General features: G+C 41.9%; 1 protein-coding gene across 1 annotated transcript in view; it reads right to left on the bottom strand.

Moving 5' to 3' along the window:
* Window positions 1-21,811, bottom strand: part of prdm6 (PR domain containing 6) — an 82,056-nt gene that overhangs the window by 14,824 nt on the left and 45,421 nt on the right. The window contains 3 exon segments of the mRNA XM_076078870.1: window positions 4,421-4,424; window positions 5,695-6,096; window positions 17,220-17,344. Coding sequence (XP_075934985.1) covers window positions 4,421-4,424; window positions 5,695-6,096; window positions 17,220-17,344 — 531 coding nt within the window.

The raw sequence follows: 21,811 nt of genomic DNA, 5'->3' as shown, positions 1-21,811 counted from the left end.
CAACACATGAAGGTGTTTTTATTATAGCGACCAAAATGACGGATAAAAATAGACTTTCAAGGAATTTCTACAACAACGTCCATCACAGTGATGGATCGCTATCAGTTACTCCTGCAGCGACACGCTGGAGAAAAAACAAAGAGTAAAGTGATCTTTCAACACATCTGTGTGTCCAGCAGGGACAACACACACACACACACACACACACACACACACACACACACACACACACACACATCTGTGTTAGTGTTAAATGCAAATATGTCCTCACTGCTGGTGATAAATCTCCTAAATGTCAACAGTCTTGTTTTAGCTCGACATGCAAACATTTACATGTTGTTATTGTGAATTCTCTCAGCTCACAGAGCAGCAAGTGAGCCTTCGCCTGACGTTAAAGATAGACTGAATATACATTATATATACATATATATATACATATATATATATATATATATATATACGTATATATATATATATATATATACGTATATATATATATATACATATATATATATATGTATATATATATGTATATATATATGTATATATATACGTATATATATATGTGTATATATATGTATATATATATATATATATATATATACATATATATATACATATATATATATATATATATATATACGTATATATATACATATATATATACGTATATATATATATATATATATATACACATATATATATACGTATATATATACATATATATATACATATATATATACATATATATATATATATATATATATATATATATACATATATATATATATATATATATAAATAATATTTATATATATATATATATATATATATATATATAAATAATATTTATATATATATATATATATATATATATATATATGTATATATAAATAATAGTTATATATATTTATTAAATATATATAAATATATAGGAAGAGGACGGAGTCGTTGTGTCGTCACTCGTTGGTTTGAGGACTCAAACCAACTCAAGTGTCGAGTTCTGCATTTTTGGCCGTCATCATCTTGTTTTTTTTTTGTAATCAGAAGTGACAGTTACAATTAAATTCCATGATGTATCAACACAATGTGAAAAGGTTAAAGTTGTAAGACAAAAACACAGACAACTCCCAGACTGGACGCCATGGTGCAGACCTGTCAATCACTGTGTAGCCCCGCCCTAAAGCATCCCCTGCTTTATGGTCTGTTTGACTCTAAATGGACCATAATGTACTAAATGAACATCATGCTGTATTGAAGAAGACTTGAAACTAGAGATTGAGACCATAAACTCATGTTTACAATGTTTACTGAGGTAATAAATCAAGAGAGAAGTAGAGTCATTTTCTCATAGACTTCTATACAACCAGAGGAGTCGCCCCCTGGTGGACACTATAGAGAATGCAGCTTTACGGAGGCTTTAATGGAGGTTGCCGCCTGGTTAAAACATGTTGCTTTTTAACATCAATAACTCATGTATATTTTAAGATATTACTTTGATTACTACCAAACAACTATAAGCACCACTGAACCATATATTCTATGAAGGCGGTGCAACTCATGTTTAAGCGTGTAGCTACAGCACAGTGTTGTATGTGATTTACCTCGATGTGTAAACATAGAAGGTTTTGCTGCTGTTGATTATCCTCAATGTTCCCGTCATCTCAAAGCTCCCAGTGAGCTGGAAAAGTCAACTAAAATCATTTAACACTGTCTCAACAATACGTATTTATCGCTCCAAATGTCTGAAATCTAGAGTCGATCCAGTCTGTAAACATGCCAAAATGAATCACTTTATAACAACTAAAGAACTCTTTTGAATGTATGTGCCATCCATCATTTCTAATAGCAAACACATGTGTGTGAATCAAACATTAAATATGAAACAGTAACACAGAAGTAGATCATTGGAGTGGAGCTCCAGCACAACGTCTGTAGAGACACAATGATGAAGGTAACACGTTGACTTCACACCTGCTTGTATCTGCTTTAACAGAATGTAACCACAGATAGATGATGAGTGATGATTTAATGTTAAGTGGCTGATTCAAGTCTAATAGTAATTGGAGATAATGAAGGTTCATTAGCAGGTTAGAAGCCGTCTGGAGTCCCTCGAGGTCTAAGAGAAAAATACCAACCTCAACACTAAATGTCCTAAAACTGCCGGTGCTCTGGAGGAACGCTGCTCCTTCAACACTTTGTTTCTTTGTGATCAGGGAGGCAAACGATGTAGTGGAGAAAATATCTGTGTCTCAACATGTTTCAACATGTTTTTATCTCCCGAAACATAACGTCTCAATCTAAACGTGTTGGCGTTCAGCCTTTCAAAAAACAACATGTTCACTTCAGCAGGTGAAGGCACGTCTGGCTCTTAAAGGGAATGGAAGATAACGATCTGATGAGTTTAATTCATGTTACGCCCAAAACACAAACTATGATCAATGAAGAGACTAAATGCAACCCCTTTGTCCTCTGCGTCTCACTGCTCACCCTGATCATGCAGCGTTTAACTAGCAGAAATGGACTCGGACACGCCCTGAATGCACTTGCATGAGCCACAAGTTACATGTAAAGTAGGTTCCTCCTTGAAGAACATTCTACTTCTGCTATTCCTGCTTCATTCCATTGTCTTGTCATTATTGTGTTGTACTTTTTTATACTCTACAATCATGGTCTCGAGGCAACAAACAACAGAATCTCATTCTGAATCGATGCATGAATGCTGCTTATTGTTCTGCATGTTGTTAAATCTTTGCCTGTGGATGAGAGCACAAGCTGCACGAAACATAAAGCTCGTAAAGAGAATTCAAACCTCCATTAAGTACAAACCTCACCATGAAAGTGATGCATTGACATCTAAAAGCTGTTTCAGCTTCATATTTTCTTGCTTGCTCAATGATCTGGTTTCCCAGTGATGCAGGTAAACATTGGACATGCTCCATTACTCATGTGAGACTATCGAGGTCTTCAGTAATAGAGCATATTTCATCGTGTGGGAAACTGAAGAATTCCTTGACGAGGCATTGCTAGACGGTGAAAAACAAATGACAGAATTAACATCTAATTCCTCTATAGAGTCCACCGGGTGATGAAACACACTTTCAGTCAGCTGTAAACCTTCTGTCCTTTGATACACAAGTGTGATTATATCCATATAAACAATCATGCTTCAACATGAACCAGCAGGAGGACATCTGGGTGGTGAACACTGGAGATCAAAGCCTCAGTAAAAGCACTAATGACTCTTTTAAACACCAGTGCAGTAAACACATCAATCATTAAAGCGGTTATTCATTCCCTACATTGTAGTGGTTGACTCTGCCTTGCTTTCTGTAATATGTCAAACCTGTGAGTGGAAACACACTCCATTTATGTTCAGATTTATTTTCCCTGATTCATCACTCATCGTCATCACAAAACTTTAACAGTATTCTACATTCTGACACCAGTTTGAAACTGAATCGAAAGCACTGCAAGGCCTCGCTGACATAAACACACTGCTAGTCTGATGATCGATTCGGTTGAAATGACACAGAAGAAGAAAAAAGTTCAGAAAAAGAAACAATCAGCAGGAAAACAAACAAACCTGAAAGAGATGGAGCTGAGATGATGTGTGGTGGTTTATTTAAGCTGATGTAAAGAGCCATCAGTCTTCAGCTTCAAATGTTCCCATCGAGTAAACATTAATAAATATGCATGACGGGTTCCTTTGTACACAGACAGGACATATTGGTTTCATGTCTAAAAGACTGAAACCTGTCTCTTCTTGGATGAGACAGGGGTGACTAATGAAAGTAAACAACATGAAGGGTGTTAATATGGTAACGGCTTCAATGGTCAACCACATAAAAGAGCCCGAAAACCTCCGAAGGAAATCTAGAAACACATGGACCACAAAAAACAACTACAAGGCCCCTAGAACCTCTTCAATGACCAGTATAAAAGCCTGAAAGGGCCAGTGGAACCCCCTCCATTACTGTCAGAACCCCTCAAAGACCACTATAACCACCTAAAGAACACATAGAAGTTACTCAATGACTGCTAGAACCACCTACAGGACTCCAAGAACCCCTCAAAGACCACTATAAACACCTAAAGAACGCATAGAAGTTAATCAAAGACCACTAGAACCACCTAAAGAACGCATAGAAGTTAATCAAAGACCACTAGAACCACCTACAGGATGTATGGAAGTTTTGGAATCATTAACACTGAGGTTGAAGCCCCAGAAAAGACCCTGGCTACAGGAGGTGAGGTTGACTTAGGGGGCAGGACTCTGGGCAGACCGACACTGCGATGGGCATACTGGTCCAACACCAGTCCGCATGAGTGTGAGGTACAGAGGGGCCTTGGAGCTCCAGGACTCGGGCCAGTTTGGCTTGTTCAGCTGAATTCTATCTGCTCCTCTGTCCCATAAAACCTTCCTATTGACAGGCAGCTCCACATCGACCCTCCCTCACCCCCCCTCCACATCCAGCCCACATTTTTCTTCCCTATGAGTATTAGTTTATTGAATAAGTGGCATCTGTTTTCCTGGCCCCGTCACCGTAAGGCGAGGTATTTCTCACTGACGCATAGCGTTGATTTATCTGCCGCTCCGACACTCTCCCCCGCAAAAAATAAAGCTAAGCAAAAAATTTCCAATACATCCTCCGTCCCCCCCGATACACAAACACAAACACACACACACACATCACGGCTCCTCTTCCTCCCTCCGCGCTGTTTATAATTAAGTTGGCAGATGTTATACACACTCGGACACTTTTACACTCTCTTCACTCTCATCCACAAACTCCCACTTTCTGTCACACACAAATGGTGCGATGATGAGACATCCAAAGTAATAACTTATCAAACTAAATGTCTGGTGTGTCTGCTGCTTCTGCAAAACTGCAACTACAGGGTTTGGAACTTGAATGCTGCGTCATGTTCACCACGTTATAGCAAATACAAGAGTTCCTGTGGCTACAGTACAGATGTGCAATCACTGATGTTGGTTAATGCTCATTTTAGTTTCATTTCCAAAAAGAAATGGATGGTACAACTTACTTTAGTTTTCCTTTAAGCCATCAGAAGTTGTAGAAAACAATCTTGTAACTAGCCAGAGATGTGATTAAATGCACTATATCTCAGTAACTATACTCAGCGGTGGAGCGGGTCGTCTTCTAATCTGAAAATCGGTGGTTCAATCCCCGGCTCCTCCGGTCCGCATATCGAAGGGTCTTTGGGCAAAATACTGAACCCCAAATGATGGATGTTCCATTGCTGTAAGAATGGGTGTGAATGCTATCAGTGTGTGAATGTCTGTGAATGAGTGAATGATGAAAAGTAGCACTAAAGCGCTTTAAATGGTCGGAAGACTAGAAAGGCGCTTTACTGCTCGGGGCTGCACTATCCACCAGTTATCTGTAACCGTTTATCCTATCCGGGGTCGCGGGGGGCTGCAGCCGATCCCAGCTGACATTGGGCTAAAAGTGAAGCTCACAAACCCACTGGTATTTAAATTCAACAGATAACATGAGCTGCATGTCTTTGGACTGTGCAGCATTAACATTCATAAAGACAAAAACATAACCTATAACTCTTTTGTTCATGAAGATGTTTGGACTCTCAGGAGTTTGTCCTTTTCTGTATGATGTGCAGGTTGTGAAGCCCTCTGAGGCAAATTTGTGATTCTGGACTCTTAATAGATGCTGTCTCACCTGTCTGGATTCTGCGGACAGACGTGCATCTGCAGCAGGATCCTCTGGGTGAAGGTCTTGAAGCACTGGCCACACTTCCACAGGTGCCAGTCGCTGAAGTCACTGCTGAGCTGGCTGGTGGAGGTCGGGCTCGCCAGGACTCGCTGGTTCTTCAACCCCAACTGGCCGTAACTGAGGTCTGACTGAACCCCGATCCCGACCTTGTCCAAGAGGGAGAAATTCCTGGGGCAGGGGGAGTGGGGGAAGACCATGGAGCGCATGAGGGCGGTGGAGGGGGTGGAAGAGGAGGAAGACGAGGAGGAGGAGGTGGAGGAGGAGGGTTTGCCATTCTTACTGAAGGATTGAAGGGACTCCTGCCGGGTCATCGCTTCCACCACTGTGGTTGGGACATTTACTGGAGACCAAAAGAAAGAAGACAGAAATGATTTGGTTACGCAGGTGTTTGGTGAGTTTTGAGAAAGACTTTCACAATAAAAGTCCCCTGAAGTAAAAAAACAAAACCACAGTGTTTTCTTACACTGTTTACAACTAAACTGTGGATTAGGCAAAGGTTGGTGACTCTTAAAAACACAATATAACATGTTTCCCTTCATGAGAGTGTAGGGTCTCTACTTTAAAGCCAGAATGAGGAGTTTAGATATCTAGAAGGAACTCAGGAGAATCAGCGATCCTTCATGCTGAAAGGAGTCCGTTGAGGTGGTTCAGCATTTACTCAGGCCCCCTGCCTGTCGAGGTATTCTGGACACATCCAGCTGGGCGGGATCCATTGCATTGAGGCAGATCCACAACATACTGGAGGGATCACATATCTGACCTGGCTCGGGAGAGTCTCAGGATGCCCAGGAGGAGCTGGAGGACGTGGTCGTGGAGAAAGGCCAGCTAAGCTAACTACACCCACAACTTGTATCTGTCACCGGGTCCAAGGCTCATCTGTGTGCTGCGCTTCATGAAGAAAAGCAATTCATATTTTGTGCTGTTGTGATGGAAACAGAGAGGCAGCCACGTCGTCCTAACTGAGGCCAGATCCGCCTGGCTCGCCCCAGGCTAACTGCAGCTCCTGGTTCCAGTGAATGGAATTATGGGGTCTAGTTCGGCTGTTTGGAGCCTGTTCATTAGTACGGTTACAGTGACACACTGCTCCTCCCTCTGACCACAGACATGTTCCTCAAACTATGGCTGAGGGTCCCAAACGGGGCCTCCTGACGGTTTCTGGTGGGGTTATCACATGATGAGTGAGTCTTCAGTTACTACGTTTATAGTTACAACTTCTAGTACTACTACTAATGCCACTTCTACTGTTAATGGTGCTGCTACTCCTAATCTCATTACTACCTCTGCAGCACTTCTTAACAATAGTAATAACACTGTTATTACTACTAGTCCCATTAATACTTATAATCCTACGTCTAGCACAAATATTAGATCTATAAATATAACTCAACTCTTACTTCCTCTACAAGTGTACGACTGTCACTGCTGCTGCTGGAACAACTGGTATTCTAACTAATATTACCACTAGTACTGCCAACGCTACTGCTCCTGATTGTACCAGTATTAAGAACATTAAAATGCGCTCTTACTTCATGTTTTCACACCTACAAGTCCACTTCCTGAATCGAACCTAATGCGAGGATTTTAAATAATTTCAGTTTTCCCAAATGATCGGGTTTCTGTCCTCAAAGGCAAAACTCAAACGGTCCAGAAGTTGTAAACAAAAACCATGAGGTGGGAATCTCATTTCTGCTCTGATAAACATTACATTCATCAAAATCATTGGTAGCTAACAAGTAGGGCACTAGTTCACCAGTCACCAAAACAGACAAGCTAACCTTTTTTGACTAATGAAATGACAGAGAAATGGTACGCTTCCTGTGATTGGTTGAAATGGTGTTCACACCAAGATGAACCGCTCCAGAGTCACTTGACGTCTGCGAGGCGGACCAGGGAGCGGGTGTTTGATCCGCACCAGAGTTCGAGTCCGGCGTTCACACCAAACCGAACAAACTGCACCAAGAGGGTGAACGCACCAGGGTTCAGTTCAACCGGAGTAAACACGGATGGGCTGAACGTGCCCCGAACTAAACTCATTGTGAATCGTATTTCAGGTGTTGTTTTTGTCATTGTTCTTTAGTCCTTTGTCTAACATATTCTTAAGGTTTTGTGTTTCATGTGCTGATAACTTTATTTGTTTTATAAGGAACTTTGTGTCTGTTTTGATAAGTGCTTTCTAACAAAAACAAACTGAACTTGGAAGCAAGATAAATGTAAGAGGCAGACAATAGATGGATAGATTTGGGATACAAAAGTGTTGCTGGTCAAGTAAAATGACATTAACAGGAAAAAGATATTCTATTAAAGTGTGTAAATTAGATTTTGGGGTGAACCAGCTGATGCTAGCTGTCCTCACTTGACCCAGAGTTCAGCTGTGTTCTTTCTCTGTGGTACGACCAACTGACAGACCTGGACTCCACAACCCTTCATTATGGTCACAATGACATTAAGAGGGCTTGTCTTACTTTAACTGGTGGATGGTTTCACTTTTTTTGATCCTGCATAACTGGTTTCTCTGGAAAATGAATTACAATAATGACAAACTGTATTTGTTCATATTTTGGCAGAAAGTAGAATCGTCTGACTTCCTCTTCGTGACAGCAGACACATGAGTCAAGTCTCATCTTTAACCAACAGTGAATGTTGGCCATGATCTCTCACAAAGTGGGTTCATTCCCAAGATCAACCAGACATTAGTACGGAATATTAACTATTTTATGAGATAAAACAGATTAATACAGACACTAAATGTTTTGTTTACTTTTTAAATAGTTTTGGCCTCAAAAGAAGAAAGACATTTGGTGGATGTTCCCACAGTGTTACATGACGGAGAGAATACTGTTGAACTTGGATGTTGAATTTGTTTTAGAGTCCAGGAAAGCGTCAGTGACCCTCGATCATTACTGGACTCTGAATGTCGGGTTCGTCTGCTTCTCTTTGGGCCTCTGCAGTCTCCTCAGTGGTTAGATTGAAGAGGTTCAACCTGAGATTAGTTCAGCTGATGTTCCAGCAGTAACTCCAGACTAACCTTCTGTTCCTGTGGTGGAGTCTGAAGAAGAGCTTTGATAAAGTTAACTCCAGCTTGTTCTACGTTGCTTTTATTTGTGGAACTCTTGACACTGAAACAGGAAGCTGTTCCTGTTTGAATCTAAACTTCCTGTTTCTTTCACCAATGACTTCTCTCTTCTTCTTCATCTGTGTCTCAGAGAATCTTTGTCTCTTTAAGTTGAACCATTGAACAGAGTTTAGTTCTCCATCTACTAAACTAAATATCATCTGTTAGTCAAGACACTTTCTACTAAATAAAAGACACAGAGAGTCGTCCTCTCAGATGTCTGACTGACGCTATCAAGCTTTGTGTCAGGAGATCACTTCTAACTTTTCAATAGTCATTTATTCATTAGGAAGACTTGTGGGGGTCAGTATGGAAAACCATCTCGTCTTTGGGATTATTTCCCTTCAATGGATCGGTATCGTTAGGATTTCATGGATACTAGAACTCTTATCAATCAATAACGTATGACATCACTAACGTTACGTGACGGCTGCTCCACAAACTGCTTGTTGGTCACATGTTGTGATGAACTGCTGCTGTTTCCTCTCTTACGTGTGAGGGTTCCACGTCTCACTACAGAACCGATAACTCTGGACCTCATCAATACTCTGGACTCATTCTCTATCCAGTAATCCAAGAGGACCATGTGGTCTTTCCTCTCTCTAACGTTGCTCTGCAGTCGGGTCGTCATCATCTCCCATCCTTCATCGGCTCACCTCTGTCATCGGCCCACCGGGCTCCATTGATCCTCTAATAACCTTATGAGGAGATAATTACACCATTTGTAAGTTGCCCGGCGGCGTTATCGACGGCCGCGTTACGCGCCGCTCGCCCAACGCTTAATTCATTCTGCAACAAACATCGCATACACAAAAATGAAAGTCAATACGGTTTGGGCTGCGCATGAAATGCATCATCGAAATGGGAGAATTATGCAGATGATGTTGGCAACATTGCAGAATCGGTGTTTTCTTTCTTTATAAAAGGGGTGTGGCCTCTTCCAGAGGGGTGTGACGTGAATACAAACTGACCTCAGAGCAGAGGAGAGCTATAAAAGCAACTGTTCAAGCCTAAAGGAGGCGAGAGTTTCTGTCTCTGCAGTAATCCTCCTGCTCATCCATCAGTTACAGCCTCATGTTAACCTCCTCCTCCTCTTCACTACGACTCCTCCCATCCCATTGTGTTTATATCTCTTTACTTTTCCTTTAGTTTGACAGAATGTGTATTATAATCATCAACACGAAGGACATAGTCCAACAGATCCACAGCAAAAGAAAACAAAATGGATCCACAGATCATTTTGGGAATGTGGCGTCAGAAAATATGAACTCTGATCAGATCTAAAATCTAAAGTCTGGGCTCAAATGATCTTAATTCATTATTTGGAGGAACAGACCACAGTGACTCAGGTATGAAGCATACAGGACTGAAAGAGATAAGTGTCCTTATTAATGTGCTGACAAAATGAAAAGGTTTACTGAACATTGTTTTACTCAGGGCTGGATTTATTCCATATTATTCTATTGTCAATATATCTCATAAAGAGAGTAAAACCAACAACGTGCTGATTCGTCTCTTAACTACTTTGTGTTTTCGTCTCTAAGCTCATCGCTTCCTGCTGAAGACGGGATGTGTTTTGGCAAAAAAATGATAAATGGGTTAAGATTCAATATTGTAATTAAGTGGATATATTGTTTAAAGAATACACGACATACACATTAAATCTGAGAAATAAAAGTTTAGAACAGAAGAAGAGTCGGGTCTGCCTCTGCAATCATCACAGTCCCTGTAACAGCTGCTCACTTTCTATTAAACAAAGAGAAGCTACGTGCATTTGTTGGGGACTACTTTCAGCGGTGGATGAATACACGTTGGGTGCTCTGGTGAGTATTAGTTTGTCAGAATAAAGTACAGCGTGTTTACGGTGATGGAGGAACACCAGTGAGGCTCATCGATGTGTTTTAAATGGAGCTCTGAGAGACATCGGGCTTTATGCTCGTTAGTAGATACACTCCTTCACATTTATATATTATTCATATTATTATATCGACGTCAATAAACTGTAACTGACTAAATGGGAGAAAGTTTGTGCCGCTAAGTGTCTCTCTGTCTTCCTCTCTTTACTGGTATGAAGTACAGTTCACATCATGATGCCAACGCTCTGTTGGTAATCAATAAGGAGAAGTTACCAGAGATAATAAAGTCTCATGGAATCAATAGAGCCAATTATAATAACGGGAATAACAATACGTCTCCAAAGAGGAGTTTACTGCAGAGGTGGAGAAAATGCAAAATATGTTCCTCACTTTCTTCTGTCCTTCCCTCACATACATTTTGTTCCTCTCTTCTTCCTCTTGCACTGAGCTCTTCATCCCTCTCTTTTCTATTTTGATGTACCGTAGTCTTCCTCTCCTCTTCCTCTCCTCACACTATCTCTCCTTCTATCTTCCTCCTCTTCCATCCTCTCCTCTACTTTCTCGTTTCTCACAAAAAGGTGGAACATGAAATAAAAAGAGGAGGAGGAGGATCAAGGAAAGCTGGACGAGGAGGGAGACAAAGAGGAAGAGATTCCTCCTCTTCGTCGGTGCACATGTTGTTGTTGTTAGGCGGGAGCCGCGCTGCGGAGCGTCAAGCCGGCAGGCTGTGATTGGATGGAACGTGCATGAGTAAACAACCACAGGGTGTGTGTTGGTCTTTGATGTGTGTGTGTGTGTGTGTGTGTGTGTGTGTGTGTGTGTGTATTTTAATCTACTTAAACGAATAAACTCTAACGGTCACTTTCTGAAAACCTGAAGTTATAACTCAGGCTGGTTCCAGACAGAATATCTGTGGATCATGTTCATGTTCATGTTCATGTTCTTGTTCTTGACTCCATCAATGAGTTTCTGAGTTTCTTCACATTCGTCTTCAGTCTGAATGAAGTGAAACATGAACACGTCCTCTGGCTCCTGATCGTCGTTCTGTGAATGTGGTCTGTTCCCGACCAATGTCTTCTTACCTTCATAGCTGCACTATGTATAATTATTCATTCATTGGGTTTCAGTTTTTAAAAGATGATCAATGAATATAGTTTAAACATGAAGTCATTCTTCACCTGATTTTTCTGTCATAATTAATTTTTTTAATTTAAACTCTGGTCTGCAATTAATGAGCCTAAACCAGAGTTTAGATCACGAGCATATGATCGTGTTATTAATACTATGAACTAGTAGTGAGAGCTGCTGAGGGTATGTCTCTGAGCTCATTGAAGGCTGCAGTACTTCAGCAACATGACGGTGTTTCAGAGTATTGTCATCACTGATACCAGGTACTCTGCTGACTCCAACAGCCTTTTAATTGGTGCATTTAAGAGGACATTTGATTATATCGGAAGTGTTTCTCTTTGTAGTCTAAATTGCCCAAATGAAAAAAAATCCATAAAAAACAATCCAAGCTATCGTTTGACGACAATGATTTCGCTTTTTAACAGCTATTGTTTCTAAATGATCTGCATTGAAACATGAAACCATCCGGTCGTAGACGTCTTCTCTCAACTCTCAAGTAGCTAATCGGACCGTAAACACGAGGAAGTGTTGGTCCAAAGTTACTGTTTACTTTGTGAGCCAGGTTGCTGCTGGTTCCTCCAGGATCAGCGTCTGGGAGAAGATTATATCAACAAGACAGCTGCTGGATGAGGCTTCAGACTTGTGAACATGAGGTTGTTGGTTCAAATCTTTGGGCTTAAATTGATCACAGTTTGGTAAGATACTGAACCCCAGAGTGACGCTGTGGAGCTACACTTATCCAGAAGGTCAACCTAGTTTAATTCTACCTCCTGTACTTAAATGTATTTAAATCTAAATAATGTTAAAGTGTCACTGCGCTCCAAGCTTGATAACAATACATTCTGAAAATATAAACCTATTGTATGAAAGTAGAACTTGTGTGATTGCCAATCAAATAACTTAACATATTTGTATTTTAGACTTTTTTTTACGTGTCTAATGTATTGTCTACTTGTTATATACACGGATAAAGTAGTTTGTATTTACTTTAAATCCATTTCACTGAATGGACTGAAAAATATAAATTTTACACGAAAGTTTTTATTCCTTTACCCTCAATCTTTTCGTTTTTATCTCTCATTGAATCAACGACATTTTCTGCTTTTTCTGTACAATAATTATTTCTTCATCTTGACTTAACTTGTCAACAAAAGAGTTTTAAGATTTGTTATTTGTCAGATGGATTAACAGACTTTAATGGCTAACATCTGCTTCACTGACACCATGCAGTACACGGAGCACCAGGGAACCGTGGCTGTGCTGGTTAATCCCGAGTCCCGATGTGCTCCTCCGGTGCTCTCGGCACCAACAAAGGTTAAAACTTTAAATGTCTGTTCCACTGAGGGCACACAGTCACAGTCCTGCTGGCTCCAGTGCAGAGTTTTGACGTCACACTCGTCCTTTGTGGGCGCAGCAGATAACGGTGGAACGGAAAACCCAAATGCAGTTAGCGGCACACTGTCTCTAATCCAGAGCAGAGCTGCTGCTTTCACTGTAATCTAATTTCACCTCATTTGGATGTGAACAAACTTCTATTTCACTGCAGGGTGGAACAAAAGAAAATCCTCTGCCGTGTGTGTGTGTGTGTGTGTGTGTGTGTGCGTGTGCGTGTGTGCGTGTGTTGGTACACCATGTATGTGAGGACCAAATGTCTTCACATGGACAGAGACAATTTAAACTCAGGTTAGTTGAAGCAGGACGTCAGTTTGTTGAGTTCTTATGTCCTTCAAATGTCGATAGAACAGAAACATGTCAAACTGATCGGTGCACCGCGTTACTTTAACATACGTGTTCAATCTGCACTCCGTTTGTCAGTTTATTAGGGACACCGAGCTAAAGCTAATGCAGTCTAATACAAGCTGCTGCTATAAATCCAAGGTGATGATGTTCAGCTTGTGTGGAGCATGGTGGTGTTGGTCTTTGGATACTGAGTAGAGGGAGAAAGAAGACATTATTCATCTAGAGTTAATGATTAGTGAGGCCTTTATGTGTTGGATTCTAAATGACAAATATATGTCAGAAATTCAGTATCAGAGTATTTATTTTACATGAAATGTTTCTTCTCTTCTGTAAGAACTCTGGGGCGTTTAAAATAAATGCATCAAATCAAAGAGACTCTGGTCGACTAGCGAGCCACAGCGGTCGCATTAAACCAAACTTCACCTTCATGATGATCGCAGCAGCTAACAGAGCAAAGTGCAGAGACGTGTTTGGATATCAGTGTTTTCATTTCATCAGAAGATTGTTTGTGAAGCACAGTCGTCCTGTAGTTTCTTATAATGTTTATAATTGCAAAGTGTTTCATCTCGTAACTGTACTCCGCTCAAATATTCTGTTTCACTGTGAAATACATCAAAGTACAGAAGCTTCTGTTTCACTGGGACACTAAAACCTGCACATGTCAGCTTTAATCTGCAGGCCGTGTGATATAAAACACCGGTAACGTTTGGGACACACAAGTATTCTCAGTCATACAGATTTTGGCATCCAAGCTGTCAAAGGAAACTCAAAGAGTCTGAGAGTTTTCAATTTAACTGCTGACGTCGTGACTTTTACGGAGGTATCCCGTCATGAACTGAAGCGCTGAACAGCTTGAAGTGATCGAGGCAGTCGATGAAAAGTCAGAATTACACCACAGTTACAGGATGTATCCTCTGAGGACCATGAACTGTCTGTACGAGATGTCCCTTACATGACGATCACTTCAGCCACAGAATTATATCTTTTGTTGAAATCAGGGAAAAAGGCTTTTGTAAGTAATGTAGAGGCTCAACATGTCCTCATAGATATAGTAATACGTACGTGTGTGCGTGTGTGATTGTGTAGCAGTGATGTGTGTGTGTGTGTGTGTGTGTGTGATTGTGTAGCAGCGATGTGTGTGTGTGTGTGTGTGTGATTGTGTAGCAGCGATGTGTGTGTGTGTGTGTGTGTGTGTGATTGTGTAGCAGCGATGTGTGTGTGTGTGATTGTGATTGTGTAGCAGCGATGTGTGTGTGTGTGTGTGTGTGTAGCAGCGATGTGTGTGTGTGTGTGTGTGTGATTGTGTAGCAGCGATGTGTGTGTGTGTGTGTGTGTGTGTAGCAGCGATGTGTGTGTGTGTGTGTGTGTGTGTGTGTGTGATTGTGTAGCAGCGATGTGTGTGTGTGTGTGATTGTGTAGCAGCGATGTGTGTGTGCGTGTGTGTGTGTGTGTGATTGTGTAGCAGCGATGTGTGTGTGTGTGTGTGTGTGATTGTGTAGCAGCGATGTGTGTGTGTGTGTGTGTGTGATTGTGTAGCAGCGATGTGTGTGTGTGTGTGTGTGTGTGTGTGTGTGTAGCAGCGATGTGTGTGTGTGTGTGTGTGTGTGTGTGTGATTGTGTAGCAGCGATCTGTGTGTGTGTGTGTGTGTGATTGTGTAGCAGCGATGTGTGTGTGTGTGTGTGTGTGTGTGTGATTGTGTAGCAGCGATGTGTGTGTGTGTGTGTGTGTGTGTGTGTGATTGTGTAGCAGCGATCTGTGTGTGTGTGTGTGTGTGATTGTGTAGCAGCGATCTGTGTGTGTGTGTGTGTGTGATTGTGTAGCAGCGATCTGTGTGTGTGTGTGTGTGTGATTGTGTAGCAGCGATGTGTGTGTGTGTGTGTGATTGTGTAGCAGCGATGTGTGTGTGTGTGTGTGTGTGTGTGATTGTGTAGCAGCGATGTGTGTGTGTGTGTGTGTGTGTGTGTGATTGTGTAGCAGCGATGTGTGTGTGTGTGTGTGTGTGTGTGTGTGTAGCAGCGATGTGTGTGTGTGTGTGTGTGTGTGTGTGTGTGTGTAGCAGCGATGTGTGTGTGTGTGTGTGTGTGTGTGTATGTGTGTAGCAGCGATGTGTGTGTGTGTGTGTGTGTGTGTGTGTGTGTGTAGCAGCGATGTGTGTGTGTGTGTGTGTGTGTGTGTGTGTGTGTAGCAGCGATGTGTGTGTGTGTGTGTGTGTGTGTGTGTGTGTGTGTAGCAGCGATGTGTGTGTGTGTGTGTGTGTGTGTGATTGTGTAGCAGCGATGTCATGTAAAAGAGTCGTTCCGTCTGTAAAACAAAGCAGTTTGTGGCCAAACGTCTCTAATTTGCAATCAGCAGGATCTCATTGAAACGCGACTCTGAGGAAGACGAGCTCCTAATTCAATTCATTCCAATTTAGATTCCACAGATTTAAAGTCCTTCTTCATCTCTCGTTTTGTGTAAGAAAGAAAAGAAATGTCAGTTTGTTTTTTTTCCTCCTCGGTCTGTCAAATCACAGAAACAAGACGTAAACAAGCTGAGTGAGCAGAAAACTGGAGGAGATGTAAACAAAAATTAAATTAGTGACAGAGAGAGAGAGAGAGAGAGAGAGAGAGAGAGAGAGAGAGAGGACTAGAGACAGAGGGAGGGGACGGGAGAGAGAGAGACGAAGGCCAGAAGAGACAGAGAGACACAATACTATTTTTATGAGGACATAAACGTCATATTCAAGTTTGTCATAAGATTTCACTTTGAGGGACTTTCACAGACAGCCTGACGTTGTTAAGCTTTGTAACCACAATGATTAAAATACTAAATATCCAGTAAAATAAAGGAATGTAAGTCTGATTAATGAGACAAATGAGTAAAAATGAGATTAAATGCATAAATTAAGAGTTAATATTTGTAAGTCCAATTTAAATCACATGAATATGTTTTACTTACTTTTTTTTCTGATTTTGCAAAAACATGAAGATCACCAAATAATAAAATGAAATCAGCAGAAAGATGCAGAGATCAAAGACTCAGACGTGTAATATCTGAGTCTGTTGGAGGAAGAAGACGATGAAGAGTTTGAGATGAGAAACGCTGGTGTTGCTTCAAACAGAGCGCCGACATTTAAAGACAGAAGACTTCTTTACAGTCTTGTTTTCTCTGATCAGTTAGTCAGAATGAGACGAGCAGCAGCGTGTAAGAGATTAAATACTGTCGGTAATACGATTAGAGCGACGTCCAGAGAAAGCTGAAGGTTGTTCTCCTGCAGACGGGGCGGTTGCAGAGCCGGGAGGTTCTGGTTCGTGTTTGCTGATGAAACATTCAGCTGATCGTTTCATCAGGCAGCTAAACTGAACCTGAGCTTGTTACTTTCTAGTTAGAGGATATTCTGCTCGTGTAAATATTTCACTTTCTTCCTCAAGAACACGTCAGACAGACGGACTCTACAGCAGTTATCTGTTCTGGGAATCAAACTTGTGACCTTAAACAAGTATTGTTACGACAGTAAATGTCCCGTCGATGTCTGGCGTAAACTATTATGAAACTGAAGTTCATCAGATCGACGTCCAGTGGAGGAGACAGAGATGTAGAGTTAATAAAGTTAATAAAGAAATAGAAGGTGAGCGCTGTTCACTCACAGTTTTCGTCCTGAGCGACGCACTGCAGCGGGATGCCGAAGAAGGAAGTGTAGGAGTCGTTGTACCAGACCAGCAGCTCTGTTCCTCTGGGGATGTCCATGCACGCTCTGTAGAAGATACAGGACCTGCAGCAGCAAACACAAAGCCTTGTTATTCTTATCATCTTATGGACGTGATGCAGCATCAACGTGAAGCATTAAATACCGCCGTCATCAGCTGCCATTGTTGTCTCTAATATTAATGTCTTAACTGTATGAAGAGTGAGTGACATTACCACCTGCAGCATCTCAAAGATTTGATTTTGATCATTTTCTTTGAACAGGTTCTCCTCTGAGGACCATGAATCAGGCCTGAAGGAGTTCCCGTCTGTCTGACGTCTTGAACTGAGTCTCGCTGCGACGCGTCAGTGACTCTGTCCAGGTTCTGATTTTTGGAAACGTTTCCCGTCTGATAACGACTCGATTTCACATCTGACCAAGCGCCCAAATGATTTATGGGAAATATCTGGTGTCTCTCACTCTGGTGGGACCAGCTAATGAGCGCGATGCTGTTTGAATACGCAGCCGGTGAGCGGTCTGGTTCCCGGGTCACACCGCCGCTAGAAACAACAGCGCGTCCACCAAAAACATCATTCTGACACCGTGAGCTAACGCCACCCTCACAAACATGTTTCCATATCCTGCACTAACTATTCTAAACCTAGTTCCCACGTGTGTGTTTTAGGGGCAGGGAGTCAGACTGAGAGGTCACAGGTTCGACTCCCACACGACTCCCACGTTTTACTGCCAAAGTGTCTTCGAGCCAGAAGACTAATTACTCTTTGAGACAACCACTTAAAAATGGAAACAAATGATGAACCACGACTGCTTTTAAATGTCCAGTTAATTCAAAACACATTGAGTTTCCTCACATGAGAAACGTACAAATGATGAAGTTTGACTTCACTGAAATGTCTCGTGATGCAATTAAAAGATCAACTTCAGACTGTTCAAATATGTCAACAGCATCCTGTTAGCAAACCTGCTGGGGGGGGGGGGGGGGGGGGGGGTAGACAGTGGAGAAGATAACCTAAGTAGGATGAATGAATATGAAAAAGGAGAAAAAGACAAATAGACAAAACTAAAAGAAGACAAAAGGAAAAGCCAGAGAGGAGGAGGAGCAGGAGCAGGAGGAGGAGGAGGAGCAGGAGGAGGAGGAGGAGGAGCAGGAGGAGGAGCAGGAGGAGGAGGGGAGATGTCAGCTGTGTGACGTGATGCTTATTTGATGAAGTAAGAAAACAAATGGAGCTAAAATACTGAGAGAGCAAATAAAAGAAAGAAGAACGAGAGAACAGAAGTGTTTTCCCTCATTAATAAGTCAAAAGCTTGCATCAGACTCTGTTCACATTGTCAGTTCATGAAGTCCAGTAAAAAGTCATAAGCTCTGATTCATTAGCAAAGAGCTTTTCTCCAGTCGCTCTGCCTGTTAGTCATTATTCATAACATTTGTGTGTTTTCCTACTAAAGTCCAGCGACGCGTGACATGAATACAGTCTTTTCCAAATAAACTTCCATCTTCACAGGAAACTAAGTTCAGGCAACAGAAATACTTAGTTAAGTTTAGACAAAAGACTTTCATTAAAGAGCTGAGATGATGCAGGTTGACAATCACCAACACTGTCCCAGCAACGAGTTGCCTGCAGGACTTCCTGTTTACTCTTCTGGGTTTGTTTGTAAAATGTTCGTGTGAACAGGAAACACAACTCAAAGTCAAAAAGGTGTAAAAGCTCCCTTCAGCTACTATTTCAGCAAGTTTGATGAGAATCACAACAATGCTGTTCATACAGCTAAAGCAACAATAGTGTGAAAATTGGATACCGGCACAAAGTCACATAATTGTGGAATGATGCATGATGTCCCGTTAATAACAGCGAGTGGAAATACAGAGAGATCAGAGATGTGTGAGGAGAGTTAGTTAGTTCAGCCAGAGAGTCGAACTGCTGAAGATCTGTGTTAGAGAGCGAGTGTGTGTGTGTGTGTGTGTGTGTGTGTGTGTGTGTGTGTGTGAGTGTGTGTTTGTGTGTGTGTGTGTGTGTGTGTGTGAGTGTGTGTGTGTGTGTGTGTTTTATTAATTCTTTCCACACCGGGGGAGGGGTGGGGCAGCGCTGGAACCATGTGAAAACACAGCCAGGAGGGACCAGGCTATAAATCAAACATACCCAATGACCTCCCAGGATAAAGAGAGAGTGAGAGAGAGAGAGACAGAGAGAGAGAGAGAGAGAGAGAGAGAGACAGAGAGAGAGAGAGAGAGAGACAGAGAGAGAGAGAGAGAGAGAGAGAGAGAGAGAGAGAGAGAGAGAGAGACAGAGAGAGAGAGAGAGAGAGAGAGAGAGAGAGAGAGAGACAGAGAGAGAGAGAGAGAGAGAGAGAGAGACAGAGTGAGAGAGAGAGAGACAGAGAGAGAGAGACAGAGAGAGAGACAGAGAGAGAGAGAGAGAGAGAGACAGAGAGAGAGAGAGAGAGACAGAGAGAGAGAGAGAGAGAGGGGGGGGGGTCCACAAACATGCGGCGGCTTGTATGTATTTAAAACAAATGTATGTGTTTAATCCACACTCGCTGCTGCAGTCGGGCGGGGCTGCGTTATAAATCAAACACATCCAACAGGCTCTCCCAGGTATGAAAAACAAAGACCCCCGCTGGCCTACAGCAGCGCGGTGGACTTTAAAAGTCGTCCGTCTGGCAGATCAGTGGGACGCAGAACCGGCGGCTCTCTGATCTTTCTTCTGTTTTCACACAAAGCAGAAATAGCTTTATGATCAGCTGTTCAATAATAACAGTGAGGTTATAAATCAAACACCCCAAATCACCTCACGAGGTGCAATAATGTGTCTGCGTATGAACACGTCTATATAAAAACAGTCATGCTGATAAAGCGTCACAGCGTCAGTCCCCCGTGGTGTGGCTCAACTCAGCCGCCATCTTCTGGGGTTTGTAGAGACTATGACCAACATGACTGTACAGGGATTAGGTCATCATCCAACAGGGGATTTAAACATATTAGTGAAGAGCAGGAGGAAAATATGTCAATGGAGAAAGTACCGGCACATTCTTCAGTGTTTAAAAAAACCAAATAGCATTTTAGGCAAATTCAAAAACATTTGAGAAGAGGCCTAGAGACCAACTTCAAGCCCAAAGGATAAATACCATAAACCAGAATGCAATGCAGCTGGAGCTGAATGCAGCTGGAGTTTGAATGAGGAGGTTAACCGTCTCGATGCTCATTGTGTGTACTGTTAGAGGGAGCTGAAGTCCAGAAGCCTGGGGGCTTTTTTTAAAGTTTGAAGACTTTGACTGAAGAGAAATAGTCCGTCTAAATTTAGAAGGACTTTTTTTCTTTGTACACTCAAACATTTCCCGTCAGGAAATAATAAAGCTGGTTTCATTTCATTGGCTTCATCCTGGTACGGACGAGTTCGACCAGTTTGTCTGAGCGGTGAAGAGAAAACACCGTCTCCGGAGGAACTCCAAATAGCAAACATAGAAGGTTGGGTGTTTTCCGATCAGAGTCCTTCGAGTTCAGGCTAAGATCTCTTTCTCTTTTGATAGTTAGGCCCCGCCCACTCATTGTTGGCATAAAAACAGCGAGGACTTGCTGGGACTTGATTAATACACTTTGAGGAAGAGCGCAACATCAAGAATTATATCTGGTGAGTAGATTAAAACAGATAATAAATGCAACAAATAATAATATAAAAGAGAAGTATAACACCATATATAGAATATATGTGTATATGGAGCCTGCAATGTTAACGTGAAACAAATAGTCTATTATTACAGGTTATTATTATCATTATTAATATTAATATTATTATTTTAATACCATGAGAAAAAGTATGGATATATTTGCAACTAGGTAAACAAAGCCAGGCTGAACCGATGTTGTGTTTTGTTTCTCTTCCGCTCCAATGTTTGACACAAAGCCTACGTAACGGCAGAGGTCTTTGCTTAGATGCCAGTCAGTTGGTTGGAGTGTGTGTGTGTGTGTGTGTGTGTGTGCTCTGTGTGTGTGTGTGTGTGTGTATCTTCAACTGGATTCTTGGCTGCCAGTGGACGTTTTGAAGGACTGGGGTGATGTGGTCTCTGGTGGAGTGGGAGAGCAGACGGGCAGCTGAGTTCTGGATGTATCGTAGTTTGTTGATGATTTTGGTGGGTGAGCTGTACAGGATGCTGTTGCAGTAGTCCAGTCGAGAGTTGATGAAGATGAAGGCGTGGATGAGTGTTTCAGCGGGTGTGGAGGAGAGGGAGGGGTGTAGACGGGCGATGTTTTTAAGGTGTTTTTTGTGACGTGATTGACGTGTCGTTCAAAGGAGAGGGTTTGATCAAAAATGATCCCAAGGTTACGGACATGTGTGGAAGCAGGAACAGCGGTGCCATCGATCAGAGGGAGAAGTTGTGAGTTGTTTAGGGATTTGGGGCCGATGATGAGGATTTCAGATTTGTCCCTGATGAGTTTGAGAAAGTTGTCTTGCATCCAGTCTGTGAGGCAGTCGGTGATGGTGGAGTGGGTGGTGGGGGTGATGGATTTGTTGGAGATGTAGAGCTGTGTGTCGTCAG

Source organism: Anarhichas minor, unplaced genomic scaffold (genome assembly GCF_050575085.1).
Source record: "Anarhichas minor isolate MPS153535 unplaced genomic scaffold, ASM5057508v1 ptg000068l, whole genome shotgun sequence".
In the NCBI taxonomy this organism is placed as follows: Eukaryota; Metazoa; Chordata; class Actinopteri; order Perciformes; family Anarhichadidae; genus Anarhichas; species Anarhichas minor.
Note: the sequence above shows the minus strand (reverse complement) of the source record. Positions and strands in the feature narration are given on the sequence as shown.